This window comes from Capra hircus, chromosome 6, assembly GCF_001704415.2.
Source record: "Capra hircus breed San Clemente chromosome 6, ASM170441v1, whole genome shotgun sequence".
NCBI classification, from domain to species: Eukaryota; Metazoa; Chordata; class Mammalia; order Artiodactyla; family Bovidae; genus Capra; species Capra hircus.
Window position 1 is genome coordinate 46,294,916 of NC_030813.1, and position 20,029 is coordinate 46,314,944.

Sequence of the window (20,029 nt, forward strand, 5' to 3'; positions counted from 1 at the left end):
GGCGTTTCTGATTGTTTTATTGTTAACTTTTGTGTTTGTTAGCTGTTTGCTTAAAATGTAGTCTATGAAGAAAAGGCAGGATAAGTGCTTGTCTACTAATTTGCAGAATAATAGTTTCATTCTTTGAAGGTGAGGTTTTAGGATTTTGGTTAATTTGCTTGTTTTTACTTTGTTTTCTTTTTTTTTTTAATGAATTTATGGGATGTTATATAGTGGATGGTTTTTAGTCTGCTTTAGTCATTATCATCATTGTTATGGAAATTTCAAACATACTAAAGTAGAGTTGCATAATAACATGAAACCTCTTGTGTTTATCCTCTAACTTTTCATCAGTGATCATAACTTCAGGCTAGTCTTGATTCATCTTCATCTGTAATCCTACTCCACCCACACTTTTCTCTGCCTTCATTTTAGTTTGATGCAAATCCAAGACTGTTTCTATGAGCCTCTGAAAGATAGTGTCTCTTTGTATTCTAATATAATTATAATACCATGATCACACAAAAACAAACATAAAACAACTATAAAAAGAAATAATGTCTTAGTATCATTAAATACGTAGTCAGTGCTCAAATTGAAAATTGTCTAAAATGTGTGTGGGGGTTGGGGGGTGTTGGTTAGCCATTGGTTTGAATCAAAATTCAAATATGATTCACCAGATATTATATGTTGTGTTGACATGTCATTGAATTTTCTCTTTAAATTTGTAGATTTTTCTCTGCACCTTTCTCTCTCTCATATTTATTTATTCAAGAGGCTAAGTCAGTTGACTATGAGAGATTTTCATAGACTGTATTTCAATAATTGTATTCCCTTGGTGTAGTTTAATGTATTTTCTGTAAATTGGTAGTGTCAAAGAGAAATAGAACTGGACATTAAAGGTGATAAAAGCACATTTTATTCACTACATTTGCAATAGGGAAAAGAGCTTTCAGTATAGAGCTGAGCTCAATTACAAATACAACAAGGACAAGTGGGATTTATAGTCAAGGAGCAGCGTTGAACGTGTCAGTAGGTGGAAAGTTACTAAGAGGAGACATTGAGGGTGTGGGTATTCTTGACGAGAATTTTTATAAAGATAGGCCAAGTTGATCAGATGGACTTTCTGGGAGGCACAGAGGATAAGAATCCATCTGCCAGTGCAGGAGACACAGGTTTGATTCCTGGGTCAGGAAGATCCCCTGGAGAGGAAATGGCAACCTACTCCAGTATTCTTGCCTGGGAAATCCAATGGACAGAAGAGCCTGGAGGGCTATATAATCCATGGGGCCACGAAAGAGTTGCACACGACTTAGTGATTTAACAAGAACAAGATGATTAGATATAAAGGTGGAGGGAAAAAACTTGATCAGATATCAAGGATGGAAGGATGACTTAGCAGGATTCTTGGCAATAACTGGGCTAGCTAAGCCCATATTGGGACCCAAGGAAGAGTCTCCATGGGTAAAGGGCTCAGAGGAACCTGTCTGAAGTTTGGTTTAGGAGAGAGTCCTTGTCAGTAGTTAATTTAGAAACTTGATCAGATTGCAGTTTGTTGTTCTTTTGTTGTTCTTTGTTGCTGTAGGGCAAGCCTGCTTCACAGTAATATATAGTGTTCTTGCATCAGTTCAGTTCAGTTGCTTAGTCGTGTCCGACTCTTTGCGACCCCATGGACTGCAGCATGCCGGGCCTCCCTGTCCATCACCAACTCCCAAAGTTTACTCAAGCTCATGTCCATTGAGTCAGTGATGCCATCCAACCACCTCATCCTCTGTCAACCCCTTCTCCTCCTGCCTTCAATCTTTCCCAGCATTAGGGTCTTTTCCAGTGAGTCAGTTCTTCGTATCAGATGGCCAAAGTATTGGAGTTTCAACATCAGCATCAGTCCTTCCAATGAATATTCAGAACTGATTTCCTTTAGGATGGACTGGTTGGATCTCCTTGCAGTCCAAGGGACTCTCAAGAGTCTTCTCTAACACCACAGTTCAAAAGCATCAATTCTTCAGCGCTCAGCTTTCTTCACAGTCCAACTTTCACATCTATACCTGACCACTGGAAAAACCATAGCCTTGACTAGATGGACCTTCATTGGCAAAGTAATATCTCTGCTTTTGAATATGCTGTCTAGGTTGGTCATAACTTTCCTTCCAAGGAACAAGCGTCTTTTAATTTCATGGCTGCAGTCACCATCTGCAGTGATTTTACAGCCCAGAAAAATAAAGTCTGCTACTGTTTCCACTGTTTCTCCATCTGTTTGCCACGAAGTGATTAGGACCGGATGCCATGATTGTAGTTTTTCTAGTTTGTTGTGATCCACACCGTCAAAGGCTTTGGCATAGTCAGTAAAGCAGAAATAGATGTTTTTCTGGAACTCTCTTGCTTTTTCAATGATCCAGCGGATGTTGGCAATTTGATCTCTGATTCCTCTGCCTTTTCTAAAACCAGCTTGAACATTTGGAAGTTTACGGTTCACGTATTGCTGAAGCCTGGCTTGGAGAATTTTGAGCATTACTTTACTAGCGTGTGAGATGAGTGCAGTTGTGTGGTAGTTTGAGCATTCTTTGTCATTGCCTTTCTTTGGAATGAAAACTGACCTCTTCCAGTCCTGTGGCCACTGCTGCGTTTTCCAAATTTGCTGGCATATTGAGTGCAGCACTTTCACAGCATCATCTTTTAGGATTTGAAATAGCTCAACTGGATTCCATCACCTCCACTAGTTTTGTTCGTAGTGATGCTTTCTAAGGCCCACTTGACTTCACATTCCAGGATGTCTGGCTCTAGGTGAGTGATCACACCATCATGATTATCTGGGTCGTGAAGATCTTTTTTACGTAGTTATTCTGTGTGTTCTTGCATCAGGAGGCATTTAATGCCATGTATTTAGGTTGTTTCCAATTCAGTTGTGCAGCACGGCCAGGTGGCTAAAGAATCTGCTTGCCAGTGCAGGAGATGCAAGAGACTCGGGTTCGATTCCTGGATTAGGAATATTCCCCTGAAGAAGGAAATGGCAACCCCACTCCAGTATTTTTGCCTGGAGAATCCCTTGGACAGAGAAGCCTGGCAGGCTATAGTCCGTGGGGTCACAAAGAGTCAGATACGATTGAGCATGCACAGATGTCTTAAGCCAATTCAAATTATAGGATTTTATTTAAAGTCTTTATAATTTTGTATTTCTGTTGATTATTGAGTTTTGATGGCAGAGAATGTATTTCATTTATAGAGTATTTTTCCTGCTTACATAGATGTGGTTGGTTTTTCAAGAAATGTCATGCAATGCTATACTTTAAGGTATTTAGAAGGAAGCAAAATCTCTAAAGTCACAGTATCCAGAGGCAATTGCCATTATCTTTGGTAAACAACCTTCTAGACCCCTCTCTTTGAATATATTCCATGGGATTATATATGAGCATGTGGAGACATATGTTATCACATAAAAATGTATATGTTTACCTAATGAAACCACAGTATAGTCTGCTTTGCATTCAGTGATATATCAGGGAGATATTTTCTCATCAGTGCATTTAAATACACATTATTCAATTAGGTCAATGATATTATGTTTTATTTAATCAATTTCCTGTTATTTGACACCTATTATTTTAAAAGTAACTTCCTTTTAAAAAACAGCACTGTGTTAAATATATTATACAACACTTGTTTAAAATCATTTTTATGGGCATATTATATATCTGTAGCTTAACATTATTATTAAAAAAGTTACCCTGACTTCTGGGGGAGTATTATCTGTATTTTCTTGGAGAGTTTGAAATAAGTGTTAGCTGAAGCCATTAATTATTACAGTAAAAAATAGTCATAACTTACCAGGTACTGGTCCCTTCTTGCTCTTTACTGTTACCCTACCCACACCCCTCAATCACGTAAATAGCTGTTTTTTCTTTGCAGTCTGCATTGCCTCAGGAACAAAGGTGGCTCTGTTTAATAGACTCCGATCCCAGACAGTTAGCACCAGATACTTGCATGTAGAAGGAGGTAATTTCCATGCCAGTTCTCAGCAGTGGGGAGCATTTTACATTCATCTCTGTGAGTATAAAAACATGCGTTTGGTTTTTTTTAGTGTGAAATTAAATTTTTTTAAATAATAAAAGACTTACAGATATATTTAGTTTTGTCATTTTTATAAGCAGATTAATAAATTTTAAAGATGATAATTTGATCTCTGTTTCCATCGCACTGCAGTGGATGATGATGAATCAGAAGGAGAAGAATTCACAGTCCGCGATGGATACATCCATTATGGACAAACAGTCAAACTTGTGTGTTCAGTTACTGGCATGGCACTCCCAAGATTGGTATGGCGTTAATGACCTCATGACTATTTATAATAAATTTTGACAGCTTTCCCCCTTTTTTGGGTTGTTTATCTGGACGATAGAGGGCACTCTAAAGTTACATTATGATTTATCTTCTTAGCTAATATAGGTTCATTATTCATTTTTTGTGGTGCTTGCTGCATCCTGCCACAGGCCCAAATTTTCAAAAGCATAGAAATTGTAAACTTCTTTAAAAATATAAACATAGTTTTTGCTAGTTTACTCTCCTACAAAAAGATAGAGACAGTGTTTGGGCTTTTTGAAATAGTAAAAAACTGCTTTTCTTAGCAAAATGAACCAAAAGCCTCTTATACATTCTGCATCATATTCCCCTTTGTTTTCTGAAACAACACAATTTAGTTGTATTAAAGATGGAAGTTTATGAGCAAGTTCGATTCAAGGCCAGCTTGGGGAAGGGGCTGAGCGAATGGAAGAATTTTAGTATTACTTTCCTGAATATGCTTTGTATCTCTTTGATGAAATATTTCATTGGCTGATATTTTCTGATATTATCTATAATTATCTAAGTTAATGCATCATCTTGTGGTTTTTGTTATATTTTTCTGTATTGTAGTTGTACAAGGTGATTTTATTTCCCACATCAACTTAAAGCCAAAATATGTGAAACACAGTAATATAAATTTACAAAACTTGAACCTAAGATAGATTATAAAAGGGAGAAAGGTAGGGAAAGAAGGGTGCATAAATTAGGAAGACACAAACCAAAAAACAGACTGAATAAATTTTACTAAAGTTCTCTTCTTATTTATTCTGTGTCACTATATTCCAAGGATAATGTTTATTTGCTTTGGCATTAAATGCTTGTACTTGGAGGCACAATTCAGAGGCTATGTCTCTGACCAGCAACAACTTATATATAGGCCACTGAAAAGACTGACTCAAATGTAAAAATGGTCTTTTCACTTAGTTTCATGTAAAATACCAGTCTACCTTGCTTGAAAGTCATCTTTAATTGAATATTTTAACATTCAAAACTGTGTGGCTCTCATTATAAAACTGTTGCAATAAAAAAACATGATCCAGAGAATGCCTTAGGAAAAGTTGCAGTACCATCGTTAGCATTGTTAACAGTAAAGACTTCTTTCTAGAGGTCATGTGACTGAGGCATTAGTTTCATAGCTAGGCATCAGAATCATGGCTAGGCTTTATATGGTCTACACTACTTCCTGCCTTCCTTTTCATCCGCTTACATACAATTTTCAATGAAAACATGTTTTTCAGAGGAAGCATTCTATAGTTTTCATATGCTTTTAAGAAGGATAACACTGCCTTAATATCTAAAGTTTGCGTTTTATGTGTGTCCTAGAATATTAGCCTTATTAGAGATCCTTGCTTGATGAACACTGTTCCCCCAAGACCAATTTCAATGGGATGAAGGTCTTAGTGAGAAATCCTGGTTTGAGTACTTTGGGAACAGGCAAAATCTATGTAGCCAACTAATAAAAAAACACCAGTTAGCATTTGTCTCACGTTCTCAAGTCTGTCAGATACCCCAGAAATTGGAGACATCTAACATCTTTTAGATAAACTAATCAGCATAAATTTAGCCTGGGTATTTACAAGGTATAGTGTTAAGAGTATGAATAAGGTGTGTTTTCTGTCATTAAGGGCTGCATCCCAGTTACCTAAGAAGTATAGTAAACACTGTACCAGTGACCTACAGAGCCAGCATAGAGGAGAGAGAGCTGGTTGGAGTAACTCCTGGTGTTAGAATTTATCACTTTCTCATTACACATAGCTTATTATAACATTCACACTACCTGGCTTCTCAGATTTCTTTCCTCTTCTTAATAATTAGAAATTATCACAGCAAGTTTTTGATACCAAACAGTAGGGGTCATCTTTGGTGTGTTTATTGGTGAGACCAGGTCACTCAGCAGTGTCTATGTCCAGAGAGCTATTGTGAGAAATAAAGTTGAACCAAACATGACCCATGTTCTCAATATGCTCATTATTATTAAGTAGTGGAGAAACAGTAGATTACAGGAATAAAGCTGTTATAGGCAGATCTTGATTTTTATGTGGTGAAGTCATAAATGAGTGTGGTAGACTTACAGGAAGTTTGAGGCTTACCTCATTCAGAATTCACTATTTCTCTAAAATTCAAGCATTGTTAAACTTAAATACAGCTTTAAGGCTAGAGTTGAATGGAAACATTTTACTTAAGTTTATTAATTAGTCTCACAGAATATATTAGAAAATATAATTGCTAAAAGTGTACTGCCTCCGTTTAAACTTGAAAATTACTGGTGTATAAGTAAGAGTGACAAATATTCAGATAAACTGCAGAGCTAAAAATATGTAAATGTGAAGAATGCTGACTTTAAAGATCAGGATTTTTAATAGTTGTGGCTTAGGTGAAAAAAAAATGATCATGGAATATAAATTAGGTGTGTGAATCAAGTAATAAAAACCCAATAGAAACCCATAATATTTACAGCACTGTTCTGAGCACTTTTACAAATATCAATTCATTTAACCCTTCAAAATTCTGTCAGTTATTAAGAATGTCCATTGTGGAGCAAAGCATTATAGTTCTACATGTCTGTATGCATTCTACAAAAGCCCTGAACCTTCCACGGGCCAGTCACTGTCTCGATGCTGGAGACACATTGGTGAACAAGGTAGACTTCCTTTCCTCTTGGAGCGTATGTTTTGGTAGGATGATAGACGAAAAAAGCTAAAGAGATGTCTATATAATGTATTTAAAGGTTAATACAAGTGGCAAGACAAATTAAAACAGGATAAATGCCTAGGGAAATGGGAGAGCTAACAGTGGTCAGAGAAGTCTTGAAGTGGGGCTATTTGAACACAGACCACAATGAAGTTGGGAAACAGAAACTGGGTGTGGAGCGTTTCAGGCTGACAGAATGAGAGCAGAAAGAACTGAGGACAGAAATGTGTGAGGACTAGCAAGGAAGCCATGGTAGAGCTCAGGGAGGAGTGGAGAGGGCAGGTGCTAGGAGATGATGCTGCAAAGAAGCCATGGGCAGCGTCTGGTCAAATCCCTCTCTCTGTCTCGGGTAAAACTTTCTGTTACCTGTGTACAGTAGGAGGCCACTGGAGGCTCTCACAGAGAATGGTGGCTGGTTTATGTCTGGAAGAATAATTCTGGCTGCTTTGTGAGTAAGAGCACAGGGAGATATAGCGGTGGAAGCAAAGAGAAAGATGACTTGGCTTATGTCATAATTCAGGCAAGAACCTGATGATGATACCTTAAACCAAGATGGGACTGGTAAGGGGATGAAAGGTGACTGATTTATTTGAAAGTAGACCGAACAGAATTTGTTGACAGATGGCATGTAAGAGAAAGTAGGGAGTCAAAGATGACTCCACGGTTTAAGGATTCAGTGAACATGGTGTCATTTATTGAGCTTAGAAAGAAATAAAAAAATTATATTTTTGATTGAGATGGCTATTAATAGACATTTTAAGTGGAACTGTTGAATAGGTAGTTAAATATACAAGTTGAGTGCTTGAGAAAGGCTATGACTGGAGAAAAATTTAGGAATTGCCAGCCTCTAAAGCTTAGATGGTAAAGAATCTGCCTGCAGTGAAGGAGACCCAGGTTCGATCCCTGGGTCGGAAAGATCCTCTGGAGAAGGGAAGGGCAGTCTACTCCAGTATTCTTGCCTGGAGAATCCCATGGGCAGAGGAGCGTGGCGGGCCACAGTCCATGGGGTCGCAAAGAGTCGGACACGACTGAGCGACTAACACTGCCACTACTGACCTCTAAAGAGAATAGAAAGTCTGTAGAGTATAGGGAGAGGGAAAGAGATCCGGGGACTCAGCCCTGGAGCACTGAAAGCAGGTAGAGCAGGCGTATTTCTGAAGGAAGAATGTGGGGGTCAGATGCTTCTGAGGACGCTAAGGTGAGGACAGAGAAGTGCTCATGGGATTCATCTGTCTTGACGTCCTTAAGGACCTCACCAAGAGCAATTTTGAAACACAAAGTTGGAGAGATTTCAGGAGATGAGATGGTGAGGAAGAGGAGTTTTGCTATAAAGGGGAACAGAGAAATGGGGTGGTGAGAGGGAAGAAGGACATGTAGTCAAGGAAGGGGTTTCTTCTTTTTTTTAATGTCAATGACTGGAGACTGTTTATTGATTTGCCACACCACTTGGTATGCAGGATCTTAGCTCCCCAACCAGGGATAGAACCCATGCCTCCTGCTTTGGGAGCATGGAATCTTAACCACTAGACCACCAGGGAAGTCCCAAGGAAGGGGTTTCTTTATTTCTGATTTAAAGATGAGAAGTAATTCCAACATGTTTGTATGCTGTTGAGAGTAATCTTCACAGTCTTCAAACACTTAGTAATTGCCTTCCGTGTGATAAGTAACACTGAAGGTTTGAATAGTATTATTTTTCAGATATCCTGTGTGTTTTGTGGAATATTTGTAGTGTAAGGTCATACTATATAATGGAAAGAGTTCAAGATGGGCAGGCAGCCAGCCTTGGAATCATACTTTGGTTCTTCAGCTACTGACCAGGTGAATTTGAAGAGCTTAACCTGACCTCTGAGCCTGTTTCCTAATCTGCAGAATGATGCCTATTTTATGTTAAAACAAAGCAATAGCATGTAAGTGTGATAATGGACTTAGGTACTAAGTAGCATATCCATAGTGACCTTTAGAGATAATTTTCCCTTTGATGTTAGAATATTTGTCGTTGTGTGTTATTGGAGAGGCCATCTGAACTTGCTACTCAAAATACAGTTCATAGACCAGCAGGATGAACATCAGCTGGAAATTAGCCAGAAGTGCAAAATATCAGGCCCTCTCTATGATTTGCAGGCTCAGAACAGATGTATGTTTAACAGGAACCCCATATGATTTGTACGGATGTCAAAGTTTGAAAAGCACAGATTTAGAAAGCAAGTGTCTGCCTGCCCTGTTGTTTTTAGGAGTTGGTGGGAGAAGGCAACATCTCCGCATTCTTAACATGCTTGCAATTTAAAAGTATTTTTATGCCTAACTTTATTGTTTATAAATACTGTTGTGTATGAAGATATGTGACAGGTATCTGTGATATATTATTTCATGGCAGATTCTTGCCATGGACTCTGTTAACAGTGTAGGAAATGAGGACTCTCCATTTGTGGTGACCTTTCCTTTTGTAATTGTTGAAATGCAGATAATTAGGAAGGTTGATAAGCAGACCGCGTTACTGGATGCCGATGATCCTGTGTCACAGCTCCACAAATGTGCATTTTACCTTAAGGATACAGAAAGAATGTACTTGTGCCTTTCTCAAGAAAGAATAATCCAGTTTCAGGTATGTTTATAAATTGCTGGTAAAATATAAAATGTGCAAACTGTTAGGTTAGCAGGATTCAGAAACATGAAACTTTCATTTAAAAAATGTTAATAGTATTCAAATACATGAATCTGTGTTCAGGTATTTATCCCGATTTCAAGGGTCCTTAGCCCACATGTTCTTCAGACATGGTAGTCGTTCTGCCTCAAAGAACTCAAACTTAGAACTCAAAACTTAGAACATGAGAATGTTCTAAGAGAAGCCATTAACATCTAATTCTGAGGGATGAAAAGTTCTTCAGATTATCCAAAAGTAGATGTTGGTGTTGAGAGAGTCTCCTGAAATGTGTGCAGACAACACTGTATATAGTGGTGCACATTTTGGAGGAGGGTTCATAATTCTCATCAGATTTATATTGGGGTCTTCTAAGGTAGTAATGATGACATGTTAGAAGCTAATTAGTCAAAATCTAATTTTTAACTATATTGACTCAGAAGACCTTTATGAGGACATTTATGACATGAACAAATGATTTAATAGAATAGTTACACTTCCACAAATAGTACACTTCATTTGTGGACATCTGGAGACTTTTTCCAGCGAGATGGCCACACACAGCTGGTCTCCTCAGCCCAGCACTGATGGTCTGGCCTAGGTGTCTCGAGGTAGGATAGGGGATTGCCGTTCACATCTTGGTTCCTTCCTGCTGAAAGTACAGAAGTTTCTATAGTTCTGTAGGTAGGAGGGAACTTCCATTCTCTCTCTCTTTTGTTGTTGTCATTTAGTCATTCAGCCGTATTCTACTCTTTGTGACCCCCTGGGCATAGCCTGCCATGCTCTTCTGTCCATGACATTCCAGGCAAGAATACTGGAGTGGGTTGCCATTTCCTTCTCCAGGGGATCTTCCAAGCCCAGGGATTCAACCACGTCTCCTGCATTGGCAGGTGGATTCTACACCATTGAGCCACCAGGGAAGCCCCCCTCTCTCTTAGGGGTCTCTGAAGCATTTTAAGTAGCTAATTATATCACGTATACTGATCTTTTATTAAAATAATTATACAGGTACTGGTGTAATTTTATTTAAATGGTTATTCTGAAAGGTATTATTAATTTTTAGTATGTCACAAAATAGTTTATATTAAAAGAAAACTAGCCTTACGTGAGGTTTCCATATTAATATTCTATTTTTAATTAGGAGGTGGAAAAGTATGGTGCCTGGGAAGTTTGTAAATTTGTACTAAATTCTCTTCATGAGTGTTACTTTGTTAAAATTGTCTTATAATACCACAATGTATATAATTTATAACCGTTCTTTTTTTCTAAGGCCACTCCATGCCCAAAAGAACCAAATAAAGAGATGATAAATGATGGAGCTTCCTGGACAATCATTAGTACGGATAAGGCAGAGTATACATTTTATGAGGGAATGGGCCCTGTCCTTGCCCCAGTCACACCTGTGCCTGTCGTAGAAAGTCTTCAGGTGAGACCTCTTACAAGTTGACTTCAGCTTTTTGCAACTGTTCAGCTATGACGTGGCGTAATTTTACTTCACAATAAATTTGATTTTTCTTCAAATCCTGTGATTTGGAGGGTTTTTTACACAGTGAGGAAGAAGAAAATCAGAGGAACACACATAATTTTAGCTAGAAAATTTAAATGTAAATCAGCTTGTATATCAAGAGTTTTAGTTTACTTTGTCTTTATAATCATGTTATTTAAAGGAAGTATTTTAATTATCTTTTTATTTTTGCATATGATAGTTGAATGAAAAACTCATCTGTATACTTTAATGAAAAATGAAAGGTTTCCTCAATGTTGTTTTGATTTTCTGTGAATTGCAGTTGAATGGCGGTGGGGACGTAGCAATGCTTGAACTTACAGGACAGAATTTCACTCCAAATTTACGAGTGTGGTTTGGGGATGTAGAAGCTGAAACTATGTACAGGTACTTAATACAATTTTTTACATCATCAAGAGTTTTTGATGGGGGTGGGTATGTGAGACTCTTTCCCAAGAGTCCTGTATTAAGAGGTTAATTGTCCTGTATTAAGCAACCTTGTTTTTAAGTTTCAGTTATAAAATTTGCCATGCTTTTAAGTGATTTCTATTTCCTCCTCAGATGTGGAGAGAGTATGCTCTGTGTTGTCCCAGACATTTCTGCATTCCGAGAAGGCTGGAGATGGGTCCGGCAGCCAGTCCAGGTTCCAGTAACTTTGGTCCGTAATGATGGAATCATTTATTCCACCAGCCTTACCTTTACCTATACCCCAGAACCAGGGCCACGGCCACATTGCAGTGCAGCGGGAGCAATCCTTCGAGCCAACTCAAGCCAAGTGCCCCCTAATGAATCAAACACAAACAGCGAGGGAAGTTACACAAACGTCAGCACAAATTCAACCAATGTCACATCATCTACAGCAACAGTTGTGTCCTAACTACCGTCTGTTTGCTAGGACTTACACTGACTTGAGTGCGGCAAAATGTTGACAGAAAAAAAAGAAAGAAAAAAATGAACAATCTTTTGTGGTTTCTTGGGAAAACTTTTCATACCAGGTTATACTATTCAAAAACCCCGTTACCTGCAAGTGCTGATTTGAAGTGCAGAAGCCACAGTAAAACAAAACAAACAAACAACAAAAAAAAACTTGTGCAAACTTCTGGAAGTCAGTTTTTTTCAGCTGTTATTTTTGTTTGGTTGGTTTTTGTTTGATTTTGTTTAAATGGGCGAGAAATAGAGATGTGGCTGGAGTAAAAGTTAATCAAAGTGAAGTCGCTCAGTCGTGCCCGACTCTGTGCGACCCCATGGGCTGTAGCCTGCCAGGCTCCTCTGTCCATGGGATTCTCCAGGCAATAGAACTGGAGTGGGGTGCCATTTCCTCCTCCAGGGGATCTTCCCGACCCAGGGATCAAACCCGGGTCTCCCGCATTGTAGACAGACGCTTTACCGTCTGAGCCACCAGGGAAGTCCTCAAAAAAAAAGTTAATCAAACTAGAAGACAAAAATCTAACATAGTTTTTATGGACCAAGGAACTTGTATAAGCTTTAGTAAAAGGTACATTTTCATCATACCTTTTTTATATCACATATATAATACACCTTTGTTACCAAATAGGTTGTTCTCCTCCCCACCCACTTTGAGCTTTTGCTCTTAAGTACATTCAGGTTCCAAGCCTGACCATGGTTGTTTAATCTAATTACCATACTCTTCCAGGTCTTTCTGGTCCAAGGCTGGAACTGTTCTTTTATTATTTTTTTAAAAGCTGAAGTCTTATGACTTTTCTTGAATGGAAGGTGTTTTGATTTCAGCAAGTCAAATCTTGTAAAGGCCTGCATTCATATTTCTTTTAAGATATGAAGTCTGTGCAAAAGCTTTAAAAAAAAAATGCCTCTGCCTTGCCTGCAATACATTCAATGTACTTAGTCTCTATTCTCAAATACCGTTGATAGTTATTTCTCTGTGTTACTTTTTTTTTTAATGTATTTATAGTGGTAATCTAAGAGGTTCTAACATTTACCTGAAATTAAATGTGGCCATTTAGTCATTAATGAGTTAATGGCATGGAACATGTTGGTTTTTACAGTGTTCCCTCCCTTTTTCCTGTGCAGAAATGTATCTACTCAGTCAACATTTGTTCAGGTTTCCTCCCCCTCCTTATCTTGTACATAACTTGTATTATGTGTAAGTTAAACATTTTATTTTGAACTTGGAATATTCCCAGTGATTTCATTCAGCAGGGTGTTTTTCTGCCTTGTTGGCATATGATAACAAAAAAGTATCATGCTAAGTATTTGCTACCAGTTGGTAGATGGTGCCCTTATTGTATAATGAGGAAAAATCTCAGCAAAAGCAAGGTTTTATTTACTTTTTCTTTGGTGGGGGGGTAGCCTAGGTCAAAACATCACTGTAACCTTGAAACAGGATGCTTTTACTAGATGACCAACTAAAATAGCTGGAAGACAATACTTTAGAAATGGATAGTTGTAAGATTATAAAAATGCAAATGTAATTTATCTTTCCATTTCTCTCCCTTTTTTTGTCTTCTCTTCCCCAACACTGAGTGTCTTCACAAATGTCACCTACTCAGAAAGCATTTCTTCTCCGTTTAAGGTTTGATTGTATTCCGGGTCGTGTGCTGCCTATCTGTGCTGGGCTCACCTCTCTTACATTGGTTTTGTTCCTACACTCTGGTTATACCTTTGTTTGGTTTCTTAGAAATTGCGGCAGACTCATTGGGCTACATTTAGTACAGGATCTCTGTGTGTAATGTTATAGGACATGGTCTAGTAATACAATCATCTTTCTTCGAGTAAAAACTACCTCTAGATTGTGGTAAGCTTTTACTGTCCCATAAAACAGAAGCCACAAGTACCTTAAGGATGCAAAACTGTAACTTCCTGCATATCTTTCCGTACAGAAATTGTCTTTTTGGTGTCCTGGGCTATTTTGAAAAGTTTCCACCCGTCGGCTTTTTAAAAACATCATCATTAGTAGCTTCCCCCCATTCCCACCCCACAGCTTTGATAAATCTTCATTACTCATTCTTTTGCCTAGACTATGCCATTGTAAATATAGTTCCTAACATCTTGAAATTGCTTTTTCCTCAGTTTTTAAGGGCGAAGTCATTTGTAAAACACGTAGTTAAAGTTATTGTGGTCTTTTCTTTACTGCAAGCCTTTTTAATTACTACAGGCTGCATTATGCTATATATAGCCTTTCTCTCTTTAAGTCTGCTCCCGTCACTAGCTTCTCTTGTAAGCTAATCCTGCCTCATACTTTAAATCTGTTTCAGTGACCAAGGGCAGAATTCTTTGTGGCCTTATCTTTCTTTGTTTTAACTGTTTACTGGCTTTTTCTTGCAAACTTGCTTATTTCTGAGTAGTATTTATTCTGCTCTCTGTTGAGTCTGGAAGTAGCCTTCACACAGTGCTTTTTGTTCAGAGCGCAGAAATGTTTTCAGTGCTGCTGAAATGGGCCACAGGTTTCCTCCACTTCCCAAGTTTGTTATTTAGTTACCAATTTATATTAAATTAACTGATAACAAATAAGATGCTTTTGAAGCACAAACTATTCCTACCCAGCATTGCAACTCAAAATATTTTTTTTCAAGTTTATGACTTTATTAAAATGAACTTTTGCTTTTTTACTGTTTATGTCTAATTTTGGCTCTTTATTTTAATAAGATAATTGAAATATTGGACTGTAAACCCTTTTCATTGTTGGTTCTTTTTTTAAGAGTATATTTAAGAGTATACTCCTATAGGCCCCCACCCCCACCCCCTGCCACTGTTTTATGCCATTCTACATACCACAAACTGAAATGATTTGTCTATTATGGCTCATCGTTTATCAGTAGTTCTTTTGTCAGCTGCTTAAAAAAAATTTTTGTGAATTTTTTTCAGTGTATAATTTACAGGAGCCTCGTCCTCCAGTTATAGTATTGTAGAACGTGGCCCTTCCACCAATTGTGGCATTATTAGAGATGCTGATCAGTTTCCCTCATAAAGGCTCTCAGAATGGTAACCACTTCAGTTAAAGTATAGTATGTTCAAGTTGTTTTTTTTTTTAAGTCATGTATTAGAAGTATATCCTATGCTTTTATGATTCTATGCAGTTTCTGAAAATATGCATAGAAGCTGTCTCTTATCTAATATATTGTTTTAATTGATTACCTAGATTGAGAAGGCAAACAAAAAGCTATAAATATAAAATGCCCTTTTTATTTTGAATGGTTTCAGAGTTGAACACTAGTATAATCTGCTGCTGACTTTTCTTAAACCACGACAAGTAAAGATATCCATATGTGCGTATTAACTGGTAAAATATTTGTCAATCTTACTGCACAGACTTATTTGCGATATTAACTGGTTATTTTTTTTTTTTTTTTAATGAAACTAGTACTGTCTGTGCCCTCACAGGAAATTGTCAACAGTTTTTAAGAACTAAACTATTCATGTTTAATCAGATAATCCATGTAGGGGGTGGGGGTGGTGGGGTTCTTTTTTGAATCAAAATGTTATTCAATTATTAACTAAGTTACTTACTTTTGATTTCAAAAGCAGCTGTGTTTCTGATGAATACTGAACAAATGTGTGTAATTTTCTGTGCCAGACTTTTGACTTTGTTTTCAAGCACTGTAACGTGGGATGGATGGTTAGAAACAATAATATATTAGGGTTTCTATTTAACCCTTTCAGGACTGAACTGTATTTCCTTTTATTAATTTTTCCCTGTGTTGTGATAAATGTTTGCCAGCATTCAGTACTGTGTTGGTCCAGATGTAGGTTTATATGCTCATTTTTAGCTTATTTCTTGTACCTTGCAGCATGCTCTACGCATTCAGTCCTTAAGGGGTTTATTTTACAAACTGTGCGCCTGTAAGGTTTATTAGCAATAAGATAGAAGATTGAGCAAGTTTATACCATAATTTTGTAGAAAAAGGAATCTGCTCAGTTCCATATTTCATCCATGAGAAACCTGCAATACGGGCAGTTTCAAGAAATAAATAAAAAGGAAATGTAAACCATTGTAAAAGTGTTCTGTTGGACGTGCCTGATACCTGTGTTATCATCATTGATTTCAGAATACTTAAAGTTTGTTAGTTTTACCTTGCTGTCTAAGCTTCATCACATCAAAGTAATAACTATACTGATTTTATTTTTCTTTTTTGCATTTTTAACTAGATAGTGCTTTAAAAAGAAAGTGGTTTTTTTTTTGAGAGGGTTTTTTTTTAATCCTTGTAAATGGGGAAATGGACTTTGGACAACTCGAGTTGTCTCCTAATGCAGGAATATTTTGAACTAATCTCAACATGATTGGAAAGCATTATTTAACAACAGCTTGCTTTTCCAGTATGAGGTTATCATTTGGGCCTGGTGTATGAAAGAACATAGAATGGTTTGTGCTTTTTGTTGGGGGCTCTTGAGTAAAGCATACTTTGTTTAATGGTGGTTTAGTTGCTAAGTCATGGCCAACTCTTGCGACCCCATGGCCTGTAGTCTCCTCTGTCATGGGATTTTCTGGGCAAGAATACTGGAGTGGGTTGCCATTTCCGTCTTCAGGGGATCTTCCCAACCTAGGAATTGAACTTGGGTCTCCTGCATTGTAAGCAGATTCTTTACCGACTGAGCTATGAGGGAAGCCCACTTTGTTCAATAGGGAAACAGTAAAGGAGGAGGTTGTTACGAATTTTTTAAATCATAGCAAGTTCATTTATCTGACATCCCCTAAAAGAAAAAAACGTAAGCCAGGTTATCACGATTTTGCTAAAGACATCTTCTGAAAATAGTGATTGTTAAATAAATAATTTAGTTGGGGTTTGAATGGTGAGACTTTCAATGGCTAGGATTGGTAATAGCTTCCTTTAAAAAATAATTTATTATTTTTTTAACAGTAGGTCTTGTTGGTTATCTATTTAAAATATAGCAGTGTGTACTTGTCAGTTCCAGACTCTCATCTCTAGATTAATAGCTCCTTTAGAATTTAGATGGGAATAATACAATAATATATAAAGAGTATGTGATCACTTTCTAAGCAACCTAATGAAAGATCAGTGTATATGTATATGTTTTTTGTCCGTGGATCCCTAAGTGCTTGCCAGTTTAAAAGATACAGAGGGCAAGCTACATCAGATGCTAGTGGTGAAGGATCCCAGTAGTAAGTACTCTTCCCAAAGAAAAATCTTTTTCCCTAGTTTAGTGCTAGACGACAATGAGGGTAACAATTAAGTTGATGTATATAAGGTACAAATGAAGGGATTAATTTTGACTTAGTCAGACCCTAAAGTTTTAGGCTCGGAGATAGAACACACAGCCCTGGCGAGAACCTGCAAGACTGGACAGTTACTTGTGGTTCATGTGTTAAGGATAAAGTCGTCTGTGTGCCTGGTGTGCAGGTGTTCAGCAAATACTTTAAGTTGTTATGCACACATATGTAAGAAGTCGTGACACATCTTGGTTTAAATAAAAGACAGGTGAATATTATCCAGAAAAGGAACAGGGTTTCAACTCTTAACAAGAAACATTCATGCTGAACTCGGGTTTTTTTTTTTTTTTTTAATGGAATTTATAAAATGTTTTGCTTTGGGGAAAGTAGCACTTTAAAATGTGAAATGCTATGACACGTCTTTTAAAAGATAAGTATGAAGTTCAGGTGTGTATTAAGTTCTTTCTGGCATGATCAACTGTAGTCCCTGCTTCTCACCTCCTTGTATTCCACAACCCTGCTCATTGAGTGCAGTCAGCACACAGGTCATTCATTTCTGGCATCTTTGCCTGGTGGGTCATTTCTGCCGATGCTGAAATCCCAAACTGTTGATCAGAAACACCATCCGGCCCCTGTCTTCTTCATATAAGAAAGTAGACTGTGATGAGGTCATTCCCAGTGGCCTGTTGAGCCAATTTTGACAGCTGTTCTTTTTTCCTGAAACTAAGCTTTCTCCCTGCAAGGATGTTCTCTTTGTCCTCACTCACCACACAACACAAAGTCAGTGATTGTGATTTTTTCCTGTTCCGTAAACCTTCACAGCTAAATTCTTAATTCAGATACTTTGATATAATAATGAAAAGCTTTGGAAAATAATTGTGACTCAGAAACAATCATTGTGACTTTAATCATTGATTATCTTAGAGAGTAGCTCTAAGGGTTGTCAGCTGGTAAGATTCCAAAGGTGCAAATGTGATCTTTGGAAAGAAGATCAGGTGAAGGATAATGGAATGTGCACATATTTGCTTAGAAGCATAAATATCCATCCCTATTATTTCTGAGTAGTGCTAGAAGTTGGAATTAAAGTTAAGACACAGCTAGGAATGTTAAAACAGCCAGTAGTGTTCTAGGCGCTGAGCTTATTCAGGGCATGGCTGTTTTCCTAAAAATTTTCACGAAGGACTTGTCTGTCTGCTTAGGCTGCCATAAGAAAATACTGCATGGCTTAAAACAACAGAAACTTATTTTCTCACATTTCTAAAGGCCAGAAATCCGAGATCAAGGTGCCAACATGGTTAGGCTCTTGTGAGGACACTTAACTGGTTTGCAGGTGGGGCCACCTTTTGCTGTGTGCTTTCACAGCATAGAGACATCTGTATCTTCTTAAGACCATAGTCCCTTTTTGTTTAGGACCCAGTCCTTAATTAACTCCTAAAGGCCTATCTCTAGATACAGTCAGATTGAAAGTTAGGCTTCAACATGAAATTTAGGGGAAAACAATTTAGTTCATAGCAGGGCCCTTCCTAAAAGCTTTCCAGATTACAGTTTCAATAATTTATTGGATACGAATCTATAGAATAGTATTCAGGTTTCTTGCGTTTTTGAGTCCTGGATGGGGTTTTTCAGTAGTCAGCTAAGATGATGAACGGGCTTGGGCTGAGGGACAAGGGGAGACGCAAGATCGAGAGAGAAGTCACTTTTACACCTGTGAGCTGTTTCGTGGCCATGATTTAATCCTCACCACGACACTGAGCTAACATGCTTATATCAGAGATGACGCAGGCTCAAGACTTGCCCAAAGTCGTACACTAAATTTAGCAGAGCTAGGCTTCAGAAGTGGACCCAGGTGCCCCAAAGTCATGCTCGAGGGGTACACTAGATGTCTCAGTCACGAAGGGGCAGGGGCTCAGGTTACTAGGGGCTGGTACTGTTACAGGCTCTGTCTCCCTAAGGAGCTTTATAGGGAATAGCCATTCTATGTCAATCCTCATTTCACAGTTGAGAAAGATGTAGCCCCAGAGAAGGTGAAAAGCCCAAATGTGACTATGGATTGAAAATGCTTTATTCACTTAAACGTGCTATTCAATTTCAAGGTGTTTGTTTGTTTTCAGTATTAATGTAGTGTCCTGGCCTCTTGGTTAATGTTCTTGTTCCCTTTGGCCAAGCCTTACACATAAATTACACAACTCTAGAGAGAAACAGGAGGCCACTTGGTCTGGGTCCTCCAGGATCATGGTCTTCGGGCTTTTTTTTTTTTTTCTTGCTGCTCATTCAAGAAAACAGTGATATGGTGGTTTTGTATTTAATACTTAAAAGATATAAAATTTTACACCTTTAATACAATAGTGGTTATTAGAGTTAACAAGAGTTAAGTCAGAAACCAATCCTGGTTAACTTAGGGAAAAGGGATTTTGTAAGAGTAGCAGAAACTCCTTGGACTGATGGGAAGCCTGGATCATGTTTCTAAGGAGGGCAGCTCTTGGGAACTAAGGAACCCCGGATCGTAGGAATGGTTTTCCCAGAGAGCCACTACTGTGAGCCTAACCTCTTTTGTCCTTAAGTGAGCTGCTCTAGATTCAATTTGCAGATGACAGCAACTGGCAGTGTGAGCCCAGGTCACTTGCCTGTCCTATGCACTTAGAGGAAGGGTCGGTTAAAAGGAATAAAGCATTTTCAATCCCTAGTCACATTTGGGCTTTTCACCTTCTCGAGGGCTGCTTCTTTCTCAACTGTGAAG

General features: G+C 38.0%; 1 protein-coding gene across 4 annotated transcripts in view; it reads left to right on the forward strand.

The window, feature by feature from the left end:
* RBPJ (recombination signal binding protein for immunoglobulin kappa J region) overlaps window positions 1-16,114 on the forward strand; it is a 119,194-nt gene extending 103,080 nt beyond the window's left edge. For 2 of the 4 annotated variants that reach the window (XM_013964571.2, XM_005681488.3), the window contains 6 exons: window positions 3,883-4,020; window positions 4,177-4,289; window positions 9,467-9,607; window positions 10,914-11,069; window positions 11,431-11,534; window positions 11,709-12,207. In XM_013964571.2, coding sequence (XP_013820025.1) covers window positions 3,883-4,020; window positions 4,177-4,289; window positions 9,467-9,607; window positions 10,914-11,069; window positions 11,431-11,534; window positions 11,709-12,024 — 968 coding nt within the window. In that variant the 3' untranslated portion in view covers window positions 12,025-12,207. Of the gene's footprint in view, window positions 1-3,882; window positions 4,021-4,176; window positions 4,290-9,466; window positions 9,608-10,913; window positions 11,070-11,430; window positions 11,535-11,708 lie in introns of all 4 variants that reach the window. The other 2 variants (XM_018049350.1, XM_018049351.1) reach the window with 2 other exon arrangements.